The 21,819-nt window shown below is 40.1% G+C and overlaps 1 protein-coding gene across 9 annotated transcripts in view; it reads right to left on the bottom strand.

Moving 5' to 3' along the window:
- pdlim5b (PDZ and LIM domain 5b) overlaps positions 1–21,819 on the bottom strand; it is a 75,426-nt gene that overhangs the window by 43,687 nt on the left and 9,920 nt on the right. For all 9 annotated transcript variants that reach the window (XM_080755762.1, XM_080755758.1, XM_080755760.1 and 6 more), the window contains one exon: positions 21,247–21,346. In XM_080755762.1, coding sequence (XP_080611888.1) covers positions 21,247–21,339 — 93 coding nt within the window. In that variant the 5' untranslated portion in view covers positions 21,340–21,346. The remainder of the gene's footprint in view (positions 1–21,246; positions 21,347–21,819) is intronic.

Raw genomic sequence — 21,819 nt, 5'->3', positions numbered from 1 at the left:
ATTGACTATTTTATTATATATAGGCCTATATATAATTCAAATTTGTATGACCATCCATTGGACTCAAAGTAAAATTAGCTTACCTTCCCCTATTTTCCTCCAGGGGTGCACTTTTTGTAAATCGACTCTTAATACAATTAATATCAGTTTTTATATTGTCATCCAAACAGGATAGGGCTATGCAGGCCTACCTGCGATGCATTATTGCATTATTAATCGATTAATCGTTATTGAATTATACTAATCGATTTTCATTTCATTCATAAGAATTCTACCATCCAATCTACAGTACATAGAGTATGTATGGCTTAACCACTTCAAAACTGGCATCAATATTTTGGGCATGTCAATAGATAGAAAATGTTGTGAAATAGCAGATTTACAAGCTCACAATGCAATGCACACAACCAACGTTGTACTTGCACCAGTCGACCCCTCTCACGTTGGCTATTTTGAGGATAGGGACAAAGTGGTTACATTTCTGGTATCGTGACAACCCTAGCATGTGCTAAAAGTGTCGGACATATTGTTTGTTTTATCAGGTCATCAGGGGGAGCTTTGGCAGAGAAAAGCTTGAAGGGGCCTGTTGCTTTGGAGGAAGGATGTGATCTTATCTCAAGCAGAGTAATAAACTTGAAGCTGGTCCTCTCATCTGGCATGGAAGTAAGGCATGCTGAGAGACAGGTACAGTACATCTAGGGTATCGGTCTAATCAAAGTTTTAATTTCCTATATTATATTACATTTACAGTACATTATAACCATAAATGGAGTGTAGACTAGGAATTAGGGAAGTGGAAACTGATGCAATATAGATCATAAGCCAAAATGCTACAACTACACTTGAAATTTTTCATCCATGTTTTAACAAGCAGTAGTAGTAATATTTGAGAGCTAGATCGAGTCAAACTGAAATTACATGATTTATCTGCTGTAAGCATAGAGCTGTAGAATAAGCAACTTAATTTAACTATAGACAGTTTAGACTAGAGCCTAATAATGTCTGAAAATCTATTTTAGGCCAGGTGCTGATTAAATAATCCATGATGACAAAATCATGGGATGACAAAATATGAGCAGTGCAAACTAGAATTCAAGCTCCCTTATTAATTCCAAAATTGAAATTAAATTCAATAAAATTTGATCAGGTCCAACCAAAATACTTGTCTTCCAGGCAGAGCTGCTACATGTTTGCTAGTCTGGCTTTGACCAGATACAGTGCCTCCTCCCCAAGGAAGCGTGAGTGAATCCACGTTATCGCTCTGGCCAAAGCCAGGCTACGTGTTTGTAAGAGCGTGTTCCAGTGTGTGTGGATGTGTTTTCATCTGTTCTTATACTAAACATTGGCCATACCACAAGGGGAAGAAACCAGATAAAAGTATGACGACACAATGACTGTCAACCAGGTGTGGCACACTGCTAGTGTTTACACAAGGCTATGTACCTCATCAATCACTCAGCACTCCCTTACACACTCAACACTTGTGCAATGTGCAGGAGTGGCTAGCACCATGCAGCATCTTGTAGTAACCACACTCTTCTTTTGCAATATCACTTTCTGATTATTGTTAATTGTACGGGATTTAAAATAATATTCCTAATTTCCCAACTAGAGCCACACCAGGACTCTCCAAAATCGGGATCACCATTGGACCAAAAATATCTGGTATCGTTCAGGCTCGATTCAGTCAGATGTGTTTTTGATTCATTGAAAATGGAAGACCCTGATGTAAACCAGTCTTAGTGCTTTTCTGGTTTCATTCTTGTAGCAGTTTTTGTATTGACTCGTGCTTTCGTTTGAAATGTACCCATTCTACATACTGTGAATAAAACGTTCAATCAATCAATCAATCAATCAGAACACTATGTTTTGTGGCCATGAACTGAACACCATTATACTGAACCCTAAATGATAATAAGCTGAATAGGTACATTGGAAATACCTACGGCGCGTAATGTAGATAGCATTGAGAAAAACTTCTGCAGAAATGGTGTAATGAAGCATTTCTATGTGGGACAGGGGAGGATTTATCTGCTATCTTTCTAAATTGATCATTACAAGGACAAAGGAAAGTGTTTCAAGTGTAACAACAAATATCACACTAGTTTGAGATAAGCAATAATTACACGTTGCTTCTTAACCTGAACCAATTGAATTGCAAAGAATTTCTGTGCATCACTCAACAGCTACGGAAAGCATTTTTGTTTATGCCAGAGTAACAGTTGTTGTTATGTCTCCACTCTCCAGTGTGCTCACAGGGACCGTGACTCAGCGCGGTGAGTCGTTATTCAGATGACCAGCGTCATGCCTGGCAATGCCCCATTCACTTCCATTCACAGCGTTGTTCGAATCGAGAGAGAGGAAACATAAGGATTGGAGCTGAAGAGCATGACGGTACGTAGAGACGCACAGGATGCTTTGTCTTCTCGTCGCTTAAAAAATAAATTGCTCCAGTCCAGGAAGGTCATTGTGTGTGTGTGTGTGTGTGTGTGTGTGTGTGTGTGTGTGTGTGTGTGTGTGTGTGCAGTACGTGTCAGGAAGCACAAGACTCCCCCACAATTTCAATAAGAGTCAAGAGCATGTATTGGATGAATGGAAGCAAAGCCATTGTGTACATTATAATGAGAGAGAGAGGGGGGGGGGGGGTAGAAAGGAGGACATGGGGGAGAGGGGAAAAAGGGAGGAAGTGATAGAGGGAGGGAGAGAAAGGGATAGGGGAAAAGGGCAGACAAGAAGGAGACTGAATGTCTCTGCAGAGGCCGGAGCCAACACTCAGGCACAGAGGACAATGACTGGAGGGTCCACTCTGACACAGTTTCTTGGAGTTCTCCTTATTTGGTGTTGTTATCAAGTGAATCAGAATGCTAGCAGGAAGTATCGAACGCATAGCTGAGGTCAATGCATGCATACCAACAATATGGGGACCAATTAGACTAAATCAAGCACATAGGAAATGCTGCGCAACAAGCCACCCATAATAGAAAGGAGTACATACTATAGATCTCATAGACTTACATAATCTTGCAAGTTACTGACTGTCAATGATACGGACATTAGTTTCAGTACTAATGCAGTTACTTGGATGGCTCCAGAGACTGTTGCTTTGTGTCATGTGGCAATGCAGAAACCATTACAGCCAGCATGACCGCTCTCTAGAGACTCCTAGCTGGGTTGCCTTTCCCACATAGCACTCTATGAGACTCACAAATCAAGTGCTCTCTTGCCACATCACATTGAAGGTCAATGTCAGAGTCATTGTAGTTGAATATTGTTGGTTATATTAGAGGTTAGAATGCTCTGTTTTTCTCAGCATACACCAAATACAATATATGTATTTATATCTGCATACTGTATATATTTTCAAAAAAACATAAACATAAAAATAATTATATATTTCACAATGTAAAACATTATTTATTATTTGTTGTGTCTACACTCCACACATGTGTTTCTGTTTAAGTAAATTAATAACAAATACAAGTTGAGTCTCAAGTCTTCACTTCCCAAACTCGGCGCCAGTGGCTCAGTAGGTAGAGCGGCCATCAGGGATTTGAAAGGTCCCGGGTTCGAACACCAGTTGCACCAGTCGTTATGTCGAAGTGTCCCTGAGCAAGATGCTTAACCCCTAGCTGCTCCCCCATATGCTCAGTCTGAGCAGTCCACTGCTGGGTCAAATGTAGAAAAGTAATTTCCCCTCTGGGATTACTATAAATACACTCAGCTTATGCTGAGTAGAAAACAAATCCTACATTATTCCAAACTCACACAATGTAATTTCCCCTCCAATTTTTTTTAAATAGCAAAAATAGCAATGCACCAGCTCACGGCTATTTTTGTACAATGACGATGGCTTAAGTGGTCAATTCTAATAGAAGAGTGTGTGTGTGTGTGAGAGAGAGAGAGAGAGAGAGAGAGAGAGAGAGAGAGAGAGAGAGAGAGAGAGAGAGAGAGAGAGAGAGAGATCCAAGTTCCTTCGAAAAGGGGGAGAAGAAGAGAGTACTACTTACCACAATATTCTATATTTGGTAAAACCGCAAAGACTTATCATTCCAAGACAGGCAGAGAAGCTAAGTTACCCTTAAGATGCTTTAGGGATAATACACTGTGGTTAGTCTGTTTAATGCTTTAGTGTACAGAACACTCAGTTCTGAGGAGTGCTGCACCGTCATACAAAAAGCTCACTGTCTGTCTTTCTCTGCAAGGGGGAACAAAACAAATATCACGCCTACTCTACAAATAGTATACATCTACATGCCACTTTGACAGAGACCAGATAGGCACGGAACAAGGATTCAGCCTGCAGTTCAAGGTCAAGGTAAACTTTATTGTCCACAAGGGAAATTTGTCTTGGGCTCTCACCCCGTCTACAGCCACACATAAAACATCAATGACAACAAAAATACAGTGCGTTCAATATACTGCGTGACTGGGTTGAAGGAGCAAGTTCTACGGAAATTATTTCCAAATATGTTATGAACTGCAGGGCCTGAACCTTTCGGAAATAAAATTACACACTAGCCCTGACAAAAAATGTGTCTTTCTTGTCAAAGAAATATAAATAAAAATATAAAAAATAAACAAATGTAATTAAAATTATCCAAACATTTTCTCAAAATAGCTCCAAGGACAACCAGCCTTTGTTTCATAAGAAGTAACCAGAGGGTTTCTTATTACATTTGTTTGGCAGATGACAAAATGGCAGTCTCCCAAATAAATGGAATGCTTTCCTTTAGCCGTTTTGGTGAAAAGGGGCTCCAACCACATATATGTTCTGGTTACTGTGGTGCTGCTCTGACTGCAGGCTAGTTATTGGTAATGAGTAGCTACTTTACGAAATGTAGCTGTAGAACATCACATCATAACGGCTTCGCCTCCATGCCAAGCACAAAGCGCACTAGGGCAGATACAGTGCACTACCTGCGACTTTGAGACAAGTTGCAAAAAAGTATCTATATTTTGATTCATTTCGAGACATTAGGGCGACAACTATCGATTATGTTCTTTGCGATTATTCTATCAATTACTTTTTCAATTAATTGAATAATAGAGCAGCATGTTTATATGAAAAAACCACATAAACCCTATCTTATACTTCATTGCACGACAGTGTTGTGTAAAAAGCCCACATGTTGTGAATGATGCATGCAGATTGGCTGTCTTCTCTATTATAGATTTTTGTTGTTGCAACTTTTCACCTACATGCCAAAAATAGGGATTGACTATTAATCGATTATTATATTTAAGTATTGAATATGGATTAATTTTTTATAAATGATTAAATCAATTAGATTGATTAACGCCTCAATCTACGTCTGACCTCAATATTGACTACAACTTTGTGGACAAAGTTGTAGTCAATATTGAGGTCAGGGGTTCCCTCAGGGGTTCCCTCAAACTCAATGTCTCCCATCTCTCAGGTATAATATATAATTTAGTTCCAGTAATCAAATAATCTACAGTAATGGTTAGGACACCTTATAACACAAATGAAGCTCATTCTAAAAACTGTTCTGAATACGATGTTAGCTGACAAATCAAATTATTTTTAACAAGCCAATTGAAAGAGATTAAATCCCAGACAGCAGTTCCTTTGAGATAAAACAGCAGTTTTAGATTAAGATAGTTGTTGCAATCAAATTTATGCTTCACCGTGTCTTTCCAGAAACATTCTTTGCTCGTAACGTGAACTGGAACACAAAAAATATTTAAATGCCAACACTAAGCAGATGAATATTATTTTCATCAAAACTTTGATCTAGCAACAGACGTCACTTCCATGCAACTCCCACGATGTTATAATAACACAAACATGCACAGTCATTTTTGTCTTACTAGGTGTGAATCAATAAGAAAACATAAATACATAAATCTTCTATTGGAACACAGAAAAATCCATAAAGACCACAATCACAAAGGAATAGAACATATTTATCATCTGCTGAAGGAACATGTTACTGCCCGCTTTCCCTTGAATTACTCATAGTAGCCGTTCTTTAAAGAATTTCTAAATTACTGAGCGAGGCAATGTGTTTGTGGCTGTTTCACATTTGAGAATTCATGTCACAGGAAGCGACTTGTGGTGAGGCTGAAGGGCTTGGGAGATGTATGTGACGTCTGTATGGGCTAGAGTCGTGCAGACAGAGAGGGCCTTATATGGAAAGGCCTGACCGAGGCCTACCTCCCTGACATTATGTCATCACAAACACAGTCATGCTTTCCAAAGAGATCAACTCACTCTCACTAGATTTAGCTCACCATTGTGTGAAGGTAACTTTCTAACGTGTTCCTTCTCATTATGGACTCCAATAAACTACCCTGCTGTTAGTACCAAGGTGAAAATCATGACAAACATGGGGTTTAAAGATCCACCGTTCAAGGTGTCTGGCTTCACCTAAACCTAACTGCTGTAATAACTTCCAAATGTGGACTCTCACTTTTGAGAGAGTCAGGTTCCTGTTTCACAAGACGTCTAGAAGAAAAGTTAAAAAACATCCCCAGCATGTCTCCTGCCCAGAAGGTGATGAATGAGCAAGGCTTTAAAGCACTGGTTCTGATTGTGGGATTTGGGGACCCCCATGGGTCCTTGAGGGGGTTCCAGGGGGTCCCCCAGCTAAGTGATTGATAGTTAGAAACTAAAATGGATCATTACAGGTTTTTAAGTATGAAACTGGAAGTCAGTCAAATTTTAAATCTCACCCATGTGAAGTGAGGGGCGCTCTTATCTAGGGATGCACCGAAAGGGAAATTCTTGGCCGAAAACGAATACCGAATATAGGAAACAGTTGGCCGAATACCGAATATCCGAATATGATAAATATTATATATATTTTTTCCTACCATTTCTTGATTTATGGCAAAATAAATGGTTATGGCAAAACTTAACTTAAAAAATAATCACTATTATGGGTCCATAAAACATTTATTCAGCTCTTTTGAATGCATTAATTGCATACACTAGTCGGTGATATATTTTCTGCCTAGTCGGGCCGAAACCGAATAGGCCAGAAATGCATTTTTAGCCATTTTCTGCCGAATATTTTCTGCCGAATATTTTCTGCGGCCGAATATTCGTAGCATCACTACTCTTATCATCATACATCATCTCATTCTGGCCAATCACAATTTGCGTCCTCACTTTTCTGTCTTCACTTTTATCTACAATGTTTGTGTTTACACAAACCTGGAAAGCTGGGCATAGGTGGGCCCAGCGCCCCTCAAAAACGTTGAGAATCACTGCTCTAAAGCAAGGCATTGAAACAGCAGACAATCTATTAAAATCATTCAACATTCTGAAAGTCACTGCAACGTTAAAGCAACCTGCTGTGCTAGTACAGTGCAAGCAGGAAAATGGCCCATGAAGTAAAAGGACAGTGTGTTGTGATCAGTGAAGTGTTTAGACAGTGGTTTGTCCTTTCTTTTACGTTTGCACACCTGCAGCAGTTTGCAGTACTTCAACAGATGGTAAGATACACTACAGTAAGTGAACACTGAACAGCAGTGCAAGAGTAAAGTATGGTGGCAGTGGGAGTATACAATAGCTAAGTGCTCTTTTCCCTGAGCCAACAATCCCAATTAAAGGCTTGTGAACGGGCAGATTCCTGGTTGTCTTGGTCCGACTCCAGCCTTCTCGCTGCAGCAATCAGGCAGCTGAAAGAAAGACGGCGAGATATGCTGGGCAGAATCACGCTGGCACTCTGATGGAAGTCACCATGACAACGCAAACAAAACAAGACATTCCTAAAACAGGACCCACTACCGGACTGAATACTGAATGCACTCTAGTCCGTTCAGAAACAAACTGAGCTGGCAAGCAGTGCTGGAGCTCTTAACCATAGCTGTGCTCAGGCTGTCAATGCTGGTCCATCATTCATGGCTTATTGAAAGCTCCAGCAGGCTTTTTGGTGTTACATCAATAACTATTTTTCACTGTTACAAGCCCTTTTGTCAAGAGATTCAAGAACATTGAGTCATCACATGAAATTGAATGAAATGCCACACACCGCCTGACAGCTGTGTGTGACAGAGAATAAGCCATTCACATAATTGTTATCGGCATCCACAGTATACAGTAACCTCTCTCTCTCTCTCTCTCATAGACTATACTATATACAGTAGGGCTATAATGTATGAACTCAAATGTATATTGTGCATAATGATAGTTTGTACAGTATTCCTTCTTTTATACTTTCTTGTCTAATAATCTTCTGAACAAACAAGCATTTTTTTCTGCCCTATTAAACAATACTATAAAATAAAAATAAGGTGAGTGATGTATATATTGTAATGGAAAATAGGGGCACGGTGGCACAGTTGGTAGTGCTGTCGCCTCACAGCTAGAAGGTCCTGGGTTCGATTTCCGCTCGGGGCACTGTGGGTGCTGGGGGGCGTGTTTCCTCCCCTGCGTCATCAGTGCCCATACCTGAAGGCGGGGTTGGCAAAAGGGCCTTTCTGTGTGGAGTTTGCATGTTCTCCCCGTGTCCCCTAGGGTAGGTACCCTCACAAAAACATGCAGTAATCCTGGTCTCTAAACTGCCTCCCCCTGGCCAGCCGGGGCGCCTGATGGAGGGGAAAGGAACTGGTTGGAATAACGTGTTCCTTCCACGCGCTATACGTCCAACCAGGGAAACTCCCCCCTGTCAGGTGTAAAGGAGCAACTTGGACACTCAGGCATGAAGGGAGCATGAGTTAAGTCCGTTGCTCTCCCCAGGTTGGCGGAGGGTGTGTAGAGCCCAGGATCAAAGTAGATGATTGGCACAGGGGTGAAAAATGGGTTACAAAATCGTGGGATAAAAATATATATTTAAGAAAAAAAAAGGAAAATAGGGTATTCTTTTTTTTTTTTTTTACTTGTGCCATGGTATCGTGGTTATTGGAAGCAGCTGTCCTCAATACAATTCAGACAGACACCACGCAGATCATACTGGGATCAAATGCATAACAGTCTGCATAACAGTTTTCTATGAAACCCATATGCGACCTAAACACTATAGCTATGATCACCTTGAGAACCACATAGTAATATCCAGTAATATCTACTATAATGTAGACATCTAATAAACTGTTTCACCAACATCGCCAGTGGGGATGTCAATTTGACTGTTACACCTGATTTATACTTTGTTGCGAACGCACTGAGCACTTACTATGAGACCTAGCAGATCATGTCTGTCTGTCTGTCTGTGTGTCTGTCTGTCCCGCTTTTGTGCCCATATATGGAGCTGAGTGATTACGTCACCATGACTCAGCCATAACCATATAAGGAGTCCCCAAAGCAGCTATACGTCCAAAACCCAAATATGTACGAGCTGCGTTTGCTTCCCGCGTTTGCGCGTCTTACTCGTTGTATGATGGTGCCACATGCCGAAAATGACAGCACACAACACGCAACATCATGACACGTTCGTAGATTTAATTTAGCATTATGCCCATTAACCTCCCCACAGTTTAGACTCATCAGGTTAGCTGGAACTTTAAACTGTGATCGACTTTTCCATATCCCTCCCCATCTGACATCCATCAAGAGCCACAGAGACGTAGTGATGATCTGGCTTTGGATCCATATTCTGGCCTGTGAACATCATGGCCTTACTGCAAATAACATCTGCCTTCAATCAACTTTTTTAATAGATTTACTAGCCTTCTCAAAGCTATACTTTTGGTAAAAAATTATATTAAGGTAACTAGGTTACGTTTGTAAATAGAGTAACAGAAGTTGATGATTTGCCACTGATAAGATCAAAGATGCATGCTGACCAATATAGATCAGTGTTACATGTTGATCACATCAAGGGAACATAGCTTATTTCATAATATTGAAATGAGAAGCACAACAGAGCACATTAAAGCTGACAAATACAATATAACTAACACAACTGCGGTGGTTGTAGTTGGTCTAACGGTTCTTCTATTGAGAAATATATATCCTGTGGTTGGGTATAGAACACTACTGGTAAATAAGTGATATTGCATGAAAGTCAAAATCCACTCATATGCCTATTGTCATCATCTGCCCATTGTTTTTTCGTTAGAGCTCAGCAGCAGTGTAGAAATTTCAGGGCGTGCATGTAGGAATATATATATTAGCAATGTCACAATTTTATGCATCCTAAAAATCTTGCCTGAGATATCAGGGAAATTGTGAAAGCCTAACACATTCTGGGGAATAAAGTATGTACTGTAACATCACAGACATAGATTGCCACGTATATTATGGCGCAGGCCTATACTTGGGGAGGCCATAGCCGAGTGGCCATCCGGGATCGGAAAGGTCGTCAGTTTGACCCTCCAGTCCACCCAGCCTATGTGTCAGGTAGCTGTGAAAGCAATTTCACCTCCCCACAGGGACAAGAAAATACTCCCCTCTTGCTGCAGTCGTTTTAATATTGTGAAGTCGAGGTGTAACCATTTAACAAAACCATAACCACATACACTAGTAAAATCTAAATCTTACATCTGGACATTTTGCACATTTTTACTGCATTGCTCACTGTGTGTTCAGTTATGTGTACTGCATATCTCTTACTGAACTGTATGTTACTCTAAATTAACAATACTGATACTAAAGTAGGTGTTATAATCTTGTCAAAAGGAATCATAGTCACTTGCCTGTATAGCTGTATATCTATACAAGCTCACAACGGGTCGCTGGGCGAATCGCAGTGAGCTCGTAGATCGGCAAATTTCGGCACACAACGAAGTATAAATTAAACACAAGATGCTGTGGAATATTGGATGAACTCCAGCAGTTCCAGTGCCATTACGCCACAATTTACTTTAAATGTCCATGTAGAAACCCACCAGGGAGCTTAGCACAAGAACAGATAACAAATACAGAAACATAGCTAATAATATTTCTCAGTTTTGGAAGTAATTACGTTTGGCCTCTCCATAGCACAGACCATAAGCTATCTGTCTCAATGGTTTCCTGAAAAGCTATGGGGAGTTTTTCACTGCTTCTATTTATTTTCTCTGGACCTAGACTCTGGCATAAGTTACGACTCTATGTTAGATGTGACCAGAGGTGAAGACTGGGTTATTCTTCATCTTATCGGCAGGGCACATAATATCTACAAAAACTCTCATTGCAATAATTTTTAAAGAGAAATATTACTACAACGTGAATTGTGATATACAATAGTGGATAGCCTATAGGCTATACAATAGCGGATAGCCCTATAGCCTATAGGCTATCCGCTAACCATAATCACAGCTTTTTGGTCACTGAATAAACCGTTGTATTATAAACAAAACAGGCTCGTTTTAGCATATAGAAGTTGTTTTGTTATAGAAGTTGTTTTGTGAATAATCCAGTATGGACAGAATTGGTCTTCTTCATGTTCTAATAAAGGTGTGTCCTTCAGCAACATGAGCCAAAATATTATGGCTTCAAATTAATATTGTCAGCTGAGAATTCAACAATGGCTCTGGGTTACAGATCCAAGGGAAGTGTGTGCGTGCCTATGAAGAAGAATGACTGGTCAGTAGATGTTTATGGTTAGATCAAAGAGCCAGACTACTTTTCAATCTCCACACTGACGAGCATTAGGTCTCCTGAAACTAAATCCTCCTAATGAACCCTTAATATTCCATTCCCAACCCCAAATTAAATTGGGCATCAAAGTTGTGCATTATCCAACATGACCTTTTACTTTAAATAGCCCCAAAATAGTTTTGCTAAATGAACTTAAAATGTAATTTATATACCAGACATAAAGTACATTCACCACAAATCAATTATAAATACGGTCAGACGCACTTCACATAATGAGTATGACACTATACTTTATGACCAAAAATAAAAGTACTTCACATAATGAGTATGACACTCCAACACTGTATACTGTATGACCAAAAATAAAAGTAAATGCTTTCATATGGAGGCCACCTCCTGCCAATATGTCAATAGGAGCTCAAGCGACAGACAGACAAAGTTTTTGTGCTGTGCTGTGTTTTGTTTATTTAATTCATCTGGCCACAGTTTAGTCTAAATTATATCTTAAATCTTGGCAAAAGCTAAGGAATAGCAATATTCTTTATATAGCAGGACTTCTACAGTGATTCTGAAGGATCACATAACCAAACACACAATGATTTGAAAGTAGCACTCAATAGTGCCACTTTAGGTCACCCAGCGCCAGCGGTATTGCAGCTGTTCATACCCCAAACATACGGACACACGGGGCCAGTCATTGGAGCAGTGTGCACCGCTCAAAAAGCTACTTCTCAGCAATTATACAATCAAGATGGCAAATCTTGAGTTTCAGTCACATTAGTTTTGCCCTATGGTATGTAGATCCCAAAATACTCTTTGGGACAGTCCAGCAAAATACATTTTTGCACTCAGACTTAAATTAACACTCAGGATTTAGCTCTAGTGTGAACATAATTGAATATTATACATGAACTATAAAGCACATTTAACCATACTGTACGCACATGTACTTGCATGCTATACAGAGGCAGCCATCTGCTGACATAATGAATATATAAATGGTCTATAAGCGATCGTGCAACATGAACATAACTTCTGAGCTTATCAGATGACTAAATTTGGGTACTTGAGTCAAATAAATCTCAGCATGAAATATTCCAGTGAGGTATCGGGGCGGCACATAGTCAGTGCCGAATATGCAAACAGACCGAGCTAAAAATAACTTCTGTAAGGTTCAGTCCAAGTATCACATGTCACTCAAAACAAACAACAAGTGTCCAAAAATAAGAGAAGGAAACGGTGGCGTGAGTGAGATGCACATACTGTACATGTTATACTGTACACAGAAAAAGTCCAGAGTGTTCATTTAACTATATAAAATGAACATATGGATATAGGGTATATAGTATAGTAGGGTGTGTATAGGAGCAATGCTGTGTTCTAAAGATTTACTTAACAGGGGAAGTCACAATTCTTGGCAGACTTTATTTATTTATTCCGGTTGTTTCTGTTTTATGGGAAAATAAAATAGAGATATCTGGGGCAGTTTCTACTGAAGCAGCACAGGTTTGCTGTGAGAGGAACCGGGACAGGGAAGGAAATCAGGCACTAATGTTTCCTTCCTAAGGGACACAACAGGCTCACTCTTCACTATAGCAGCTGTATATTCAGGGGCATGCATACTGATAGGGACCTGGACTGTAAACATATAGCATGACATCTTACACGTTTGATGTGCACTGTAAGATGCACATTTCATGTTTTACACTATCACTTCAAAATGATAAGAAATGATTGTGCTCATTGTTCTATATATTCAGCCAACTATGAATATTCAATGTCATTGCCAGGCTGAAGGCAAGGGGAAACATTATGTTTATTTGTCTGTCCAGGGCTAATCTGAAATCTCGCTAATCCCCGGTGGTTTAGTGCCAACTCTTTTGTGCACACCGTCAGTAGGCCAAGGAAGTACCTCCATGCATTTCTTTTCAAATCTTGTGTATATTTTACTGAAATATGTAACTTCAATGTAAGATAGTGGTAGTAGTTGGATCTTGCTGAAACCATGCCCAAATATGGAGTCATAGGCCTACGTCTTAGATGACATCAAAGACTTGCATGCATTCCACTAAAAGGAATTTATATTTTTTGAGGGGCGCTGGCCCCTCCTATTTACAGGTTTAATGTTTGTCTTTAGTTCAATGTTTGTTTTGTAAACGCCATTGACAATGAAGGGAAAATTTACGTCATAATGTGCCTCATTACGTCATTGTCTCTTTATTGTTAATGGAGTTTAATGTTTGTGTTTGCACCGTTTGTTTTATATCACCCTTCACATCACACAGTGATTTTTATCCAATCAGAATATTTGCATTGGGATGGCTGAGTATTCACTCCGAATGAAACTTGAATAGCAGGCTTTCACAGTTTGAGCACATCCCATTCCATATGATTTATGGCTGGTACTCCTCTTCATTCTTTGTACTGTTTTCTACAATTACCAAGCCCAGACTATGTCACACACAGAAATCACAGACAGGCTACAACATCTCCTCTCAACCCATTGAAAAGTCGGTTTGACTAAAGCCAGACAAATGCCAAAACGCAAACCCCATAACCCAATTAACCACTTGTAGCTACTTCACTTCAGTCCATGTTGTGTAGTAGTACTGTAACTCTTCATAAGGGCATTTGTCATGTTCAAGAAGGGGAAGAGAGTTTCAGGCCATGGTTTGTTTGTTGCACAAGATAAATTTCCCTACACAATATTATTGCTACAGTGTATATTTTTAGTTCATTTGTTTTAACTTGTATTAATTGCATGCGTGATTCAAAAGACATTTCAAGTGTGTTGATCTGTGGAGATTATCTTCTTGAACAAAACGTGTACAAAAGCCTGTTTTATATAGTTTATTTTCTTAATTTATCCAAAACCCCAATGGAAAAATTCCATCTGAAATATGCGGTGGGAGTCCATGGCGATGGCAACTTCCGGGTTGGCCTGTAGAGATGTCATCCTTAACCACACAGTTATTTCAAGCTAATTAAATGCTTGTACTGTAAGTCAAAGAACTGAACAGTCAAACCGCCTTTGAACACGTCACTGCTTCTAATGAATAATTCTAAATGATTGTGCTCTACATTAATGTTTTCATTCCGTTGATAAAGACAATGGACACAGAAATAATAAAGTTTTGTTAGGCAAAGTTCCAATCTGCGATTTGTGAAACAGCTCAAGGAGCCCCCCCACACGCTCTCCGAAACAATTTGCACAATACAGTACGTAAAATTACGTTTTGGTATTATCGTTCTAAACCAACAGTTCCTGCTCTGTTCTACTGTACATACAGCCACTTTGAAGAAATCACAGATTGGGGCTTTAACCTTTGTTTTTAAATATCCAAGGCCAATAGTGTTACGGGAGATGCTTCAGAACGTGTATGCTAATTTGATCAATTCAAATACTCAGCTACAACATGGTGCGAGCTTGTAGTTCTGCTACTTACAGTGTGATGTCGGTGCGCAACTAAGTCAATAAGAAATAAATAATCCTTTAGAGAAAGCCAAGAGAAAGACATGCTGACCTCTATGGAATGCAAATGAGTGAAATCACTTGTGGCGACTGAGAACTTGTCTTTAATCCATGCATGTCCGATCTAATGTCTTACTCTACATACTGAAAATACTGTACAGTCAGTGGTAAGGTTAAAGAACCGACCAATAGTAAGGGGCACATATATGATTCCATAACTACTATTAATTACTTTTGACCACACAAGCACAACAAAAATGTCCTAAAGGAAACTTGGAGTCTTGGACCATCAGATCCTCTGTCCAGAAAGAACTGAAAGCTGGTCTGAAAGTTGAGGAAATGAGAATCTAGACTGGAGAACACAGACAGATACATGAGGTACCAGCCGACCCGAGAAAGGGTTGGATTTACATAAACAGTTGACTTGTACTCACATTCCTTAGATGAGAAAGGTCAGAGGGCCTTCCAAAAAATGTAAAATCGATAATTAACCACCCAAGATTAGGATAATGGCACTTCAAGGCAAACAAAAGTGATTTGTGGTCCAACGGTTTCCCACCAAAGCTGTTGGTCTTTTACTCTTATCAGAAGATAAAGCTTCATCTTTCCGGTATAAGCCCAGAGATGTTTTGACAATTATTTAGACTTAGCACAACTGTTAGGCCCAAACCACACCAATGATTCACCACGCAACTCCTTGCAACATGCAACTACAATCATTATCCCCCAATGGCAGTTGCAAGAACTTGCATTGGTGTGGTTTGTATTGTTGCAAGGAGTTGCGACTAGTTGTGGACTAGTTGCAAGGAGTTGCAACTGGTGTGTTTTGGACATTAGATGAGTTAGATTTTATTTAATACATAGCCTTTTGTCGCTTTCCTTGAACTGTTATAGGGGTGGTAGGACTGTGTGACAAGATGCAGGCTTTCCCCTTCTCTGCAGTCTGCACCCCACTTCCAAAAAAGGAACCTCATCTCAACTGAGACACACAAAGGGATGAGGGCCTGCTCCACTCCGGCAGATGTAGGATAACAGCTTTTGTGCTGCCCACCAGCCAAAACAAAACAATGTCTTGGTAATGTTGGCTGTGCATTGCATCAGAATAGGATTTGGTTGAATGGACAGTAAGGACATCTGCATGCATGGTTGTGGCTTTTATAAAAACACTGACTGGACAGTGGACCCATCCTGATGATCCTAGAATGTATGTCACTGACCAGTAATGCAATTGGATGAGAGAGCCATGTGGCCTGGCTCATGCTGTGGCAATGCTCCAGACCACTGATGACTCACAGGAATCGCAGGATCGCTCGTGGACATTCAATATTTGTATTCCCAGAAGTGGTGGCATGCCACCATAACCCATAAAATAATAACTTTTAAACTGTCACAATATATCTATCACAGAGGTTACACTTGGTGATTTAATTGGCATGCAGTGTTGTGTAAGAGTCGTTATGACACCAAAACACCCAGAAGAAATGTTTTGTTCCACAGACATGCTTTATCTTGTGGTGGAAGAGGCATGTTCTAGCTCACACTGAATCAACAAACATGTTCTCTCAAAGCATAAACGATGCACTGCACTGCCAAAAAGCTGAATCAAAGACAATTTGTGTCGTGCTGCTTTCCACTAACGACAGGTGTTCAATATGGCCGAGATAAATTAAATGGATGAGAGCTGTCCGTGTCAATATTAGAGATGACTCAGCTGGTGTGTGTTAGGCCTGACCTTAAAATTTAAAAAGAATCTTCTAAAACCTCCAGTTTTCTGAAATAAATATTTTCACGATTTTTCAAAAATAGCAGACATACAAGCTCGTAGCGTGCCACTCGGTGGCGCGCTATGAGCTTGTAGATCTGCTATTTTTCAATAGCTAAATTATAACATAATGTTTAACACCAAACACCAAAAGGGGTTCCCGCCCTAAATGCGTTAAAGATTCCATGCTTGATGAAGCATAACGTGTGGTTTCTTGCAAATACTGTAGGGTTATCGAAATCCTGCAACATTACTCTGCCTATGGTCTGAATATTCCCTGAAGTCATTCAAACTTGGTTCATCCCGTTATATTTTTTCGAACAACCAAAACATATTACTGAATAAAAATGTATCTATTTTTATTGTCAACAAAAGAAGAAACACTGTTGATTTTAGTTACCCACTCTTCCTCACTTTTCCCTAAATCAGTGGTTGTGCCAGTCTATTAAAAGGCTTAGGCTATTAAAAAATATGTATGTGCATTCGCATCACAATGCATTTTGAGCTTGTACTGTAGATCTGCAATTTAATTTTTCTTTCTTTTTTTATTATTGCAATTTTGAACATTTCGGACAACACAAAACTTCTCTTTTGGGGCCTCTACTAAATCTTTTCAGATAGCGGTCTGTGGCTAAAACATCAATTTAGGGGTCCTTGACATGAAAGTATTTGAGAACCACTGCCCTATCACTTTCTCTTTACCTGCCAAAGTGCCAAGTAACTACCATCTCTCTTTTATCCACCTCACTTCCACTGCTGAAGGAGCACTCCGAGAGTCATCCTCTGTCTAGGTGGAGTTCTTTGCGGTATAAATAGCTTCCTCAAATAGGAGGGGGAAAAAAACGTATCGTCTTGAAAGTATGCTAGCAGTTACAATGCCGGCATCACCCCACCGGCTGCTGTAGTACAACCCACTATGGCAGCACACTGCCACTTAACTTCACATGGACACTGTGATACTCTGCATGTGCACTCAACCAATCCACAGCAACCAACACTTAGCATGCCACAGTGCGGACATTCTGTATGATATGTTAACCCTGGCATGTTCCTGTCTGGTTTGGCATAAACAGCAGGCCAGGGCCTAGTACAACTCTTGAAGAGGGTTTAATTGGACTTCACAGTGAATACTATTGAAAGGGCAGAACCTTTCAGACTACACTCTGAATACATCAGTGTCAACTACTGTACTGTAAAACCTGTTGGACAGGTCGGGCAATACGCTGCATGTCCAGTACACAGAATAAACATATACAGTATAAATATATCAATATAAAGCAATGTGCACATCCAAAAATGAATGTGTCCATGTCCAAACACACTTTCCACTGATAAAATTGACAACTGAGAGGGTGTTACTTAAAAGCTGTCTGTCTGTCTGTCTGTCTGTCTGTCTGTCTGTACAGAGCAATCCATATGGTCAGGAAGGCATGGTTAGAAACAATGACATACACAGATGTAAGTGTGATCAGTGGTCTGTTGTCGTATTCGTCTGGGTGGGCCACCACCACCACCACCACCACCACCACCACCCTGTGATTAAGGCATCTAAAGCTCTTTCTAAGGGCTTTGCTAAAAGAGAATGAGAATATTCCACATACAGAGATACTATCACCAAATACAGTATATCTCTTAAACATATTCTCTCTCCTCTATATCCTAATGGCGGTGCCTCTACGGTCAGTGACAGTGAAGATTGAATGAACCCAATAGAATTATCCATTGAAAATCAACAATTGCTTCATTCACTGCATATTTGAATAATTATAATGTGCAAAATAATTAATACCCAAAAGTTCAAAAGCCATAAAGGAAAGCCATAAATAGTATTGTTGGAGGGACACATGTCCTGGACATGTGGACATGACGTCCATCCCGTTATTGTTCCCTGCCTCAGTTTTATCATTAAATACAGCTTTACTTCCCCAAGATCAGTGCCAGCGCTTTACACACTAAATCAAACACTAAACCCCAGAATGTTTGATATTAACAAATAGTTTTATGAAACGTACTGGTTAATTCACATGCAAAACTATGACCAAACAAAGTAGATTGTGTTTCCATCTGACAAATACACTCCTCATCTTCATAGACCACATTGTTATAGCTCTACTCCTACCACTGAGGGGAAAACAGAGAAACTTCCCCTAAGCAAAACATCCAGATTTCACTTTCATGAAAGGAAGTGGTGGAACCTGAATACTGGCCTATAGTCAACAGACATAATCAAAGCAAACAGACCACACTGGCTGAGGATGAGCGGTGCAGTTTCGGTGCCATTAGCCAGCGAGCAGTCAGACAACACAATCCCATATCAAAGACCAATAATACTCCAGATTGAAAGGAGTGTGTGTGGAAGTGCCCAGTGATAAGGCCTTTCTGGGCAGAGTTTCGTATGGTAATAAATAGTATATTTAACCCATTTAGGCCTGAGTTTAAAACATTCACTTTGAAAGAATTCAAAGATTTGCGCCACATTTTTACAATTTCTCAAAAATAGCAGACCTACAAGCTCGTAGCGTGCCACTCTGTGTAGATCTGCTATTTTTCAATAGCTAAATTATAACATAATGTATGTAACCACCAAAAGGGGTTCCCGCTCAAAATGGGTTAATATAGATTTGCCTTTGGAATTTTCCATATTATTTTGAGGACATGTAGATTTCCAGACAAGGTGACCTGATGAATATTTGTTTGGCATCTTAATATCTGCCTGCAGTAAAAGTCTACACTCTACAAGGCGTTGGTTGCTACCCGAGGCTCCCATACAGGAATGTACTGTAGACAGAAAATTATATTTATGTTATGGAAAGGATGACTTTCTCTCCAGCTCCAGAAATATACTTTTATTCAGTTCTGGTCTTATTGCGTCAAATATGTAAAGCCTCTGGACTGGATTTTGTAGAGGCAAGAATGAAATGACTTTATGTCTTGCTCGTGTGTGAACTACATTAATACTTTATGATTATTGTTGTTTTCTGTATTGTTTTTATGTACACATTTCACCTCTCCTAATTGTATTCATTATTTTAAACGGTATTATTGATATTGCTGTCCAAAAATTAAGAAGAAATGGGCATGTAAACTGTGTATGGATGGATGCATTTAGATTAGATTATTTAGATTTAAATGATTTCTTGTCAATAAAGTTGGACATTTTGTTTGTGCACAATTCCCATCAGATTGAGGTTATGTATCTCAAATAACCTGTCATCCATACACACTCATTTCAACTTCATATCATTGCTGCATTAACCCATTCTGGACGGGAACCCCTTTTGGTGTTTTAACTAAGCATTATGTTATACTTTAGCTATTGAAAAATAGCAGATCTACAAGCTCATAGCGTGCCACTCGGTGGCGTGCTATGAGCTTGTAGATCTGCTATTTTTGAAAATTCATAAAAATGCGGCACAAATCTTTGAATATAATAAATGGGTTAATAAGTGTGTCTGGCCGTATCTGGCCTATCCATGAGCTGAGCATAAGCAGTGTAACCATGGAGAGGAGGGTGCCGGACCAATATCAGCAGAAGGTCCATTTTTCAAACAGTGGGCCTGCTAGAAGTCTCCCTCCCAGCCCAGCCACTTCCAGATCCTAGCCTGGATTTATTATGAGCCCCCAGGTCTCAGGACAGATATTGCCAAACCACTGCTTCCAGGGAGAAGGGTTTATTGTGGAGGAATTCCAGAGACATCAGCTGCAAACAGATAATCCACCGAACCTGACAGCAGACATCAACCCAACTCTGTTCAGGCCTTCAAACTCTGAAGCCCAGAACGTGATGGGAGGCAGCCAGAGCACTTTAGCACCATCTCCTCCACAGGACCAAAATAACAGCCGCCATCAACAGCTGTTGGCTGAATGAATGCTCCATGTCCACGGAGCTATATGGAATATGTTGAAGTGGCGGCTCACAATTCAGTTATGTAACATTATTAACCCATTCTGTGCGGGGAACCCCTTTTGGTGTTAGCATTACAGTATGTTATGCTTTAGCTATTGAAAAATAGCAGATCTACAAGCTCATAGCACGCCACCGAGTGGCGTGCTACGAGCTTGTAGGTCTGCTATCTTTTGAAAAATCGAAGAACGACTGACATAGAAACAGCTTTTTCAGAAAACTGTCAGGATGTAGAAGACATTTTTAGAATCTGATCTCTGGTCAGAATGGGTTAACATGACAGCAGAGTCATGGTCATGGAGGAAAACAGGCAAATACTGGGAAGGAGGGGGCGTCCATCCATAGCACATGGCTAGTGGCATCACTGGCATGTGGTGGACGGGTGGGTGGTGGCCGAAACTAGCATGGAGTGTCAATCAAGGGATGGATGGCACACGCACTTTCATCACTAACCACACAGATGGCGTAGCGAGAATGCCTGCCATTCCACAGAGGTGAGAGTGTCAAAGAGTGAAGAGAACGTCTTTGTGTTTAATATAGGTACATGTGTGTGCGACTGCGTGCATGCATGTGCAATTGTGCACATGTATGCGTGTAAGAGAGAGCGGGAGACTCACCCGTGAGATGGTGAGAGGAACACAGAAGTCCTTCCCTCCCTGTAGTCTGAAGCCCCATGGAGCTGGCCCCACTAGAGAAACACTGTAGCTCATGATCAACCTGTAGACACAAAAGCAACCATATATTATTCACTTTACCGTACCTGGCTGCACCCATAAAATGTGGAAAAAGCTATCCAACAATACTGTATACAGCAGTATACACTCGGGCCTGTTCAATGGCACCTGTTGTTTATACTGATGAATTGAGTACAATGGACCACAATGGAAACAGGATTTTGGGTTATTCTTTTAACATAATATTTGACTGTACTACCTGTACTATTAACAAACTTGTTAATAAAGTATTCAATCAATCAATCAATCAGACAGCAGGTATCAAGCTTTCCCCAAAGCAAGCTCATTTTCTTGCGCCTCAATATTCTATACCAGCTTCCGGAGAGGGCATTAGGGTAAGGTGGTGATAATGATAATAATAACTTTATTTAGCACTTTTTAAAACATGCATTACAAAGTGCTGAACAACAGTTAATAACATCACATCATAGCAGCGTAATAATACAAGAATAAAAT

This window comes from Protomyctophum bolini, assembly GCF_963924005.1.
Source record: "Protomyctophum bolini genome assembly, chromosome: 22".
NCBI classification, from domain to species: Eukaryota; Metazoa; Chordata; class Actinopteri; order Myctophiformes; family Myctophidae; genus Protomyctophum; species Protomyctophum bolini.
The sequence above is the reverse complement of the archived record's forward strand: the minus strand, read 5'-3'. Positions and strand labels throughout refer to the sequence as shown.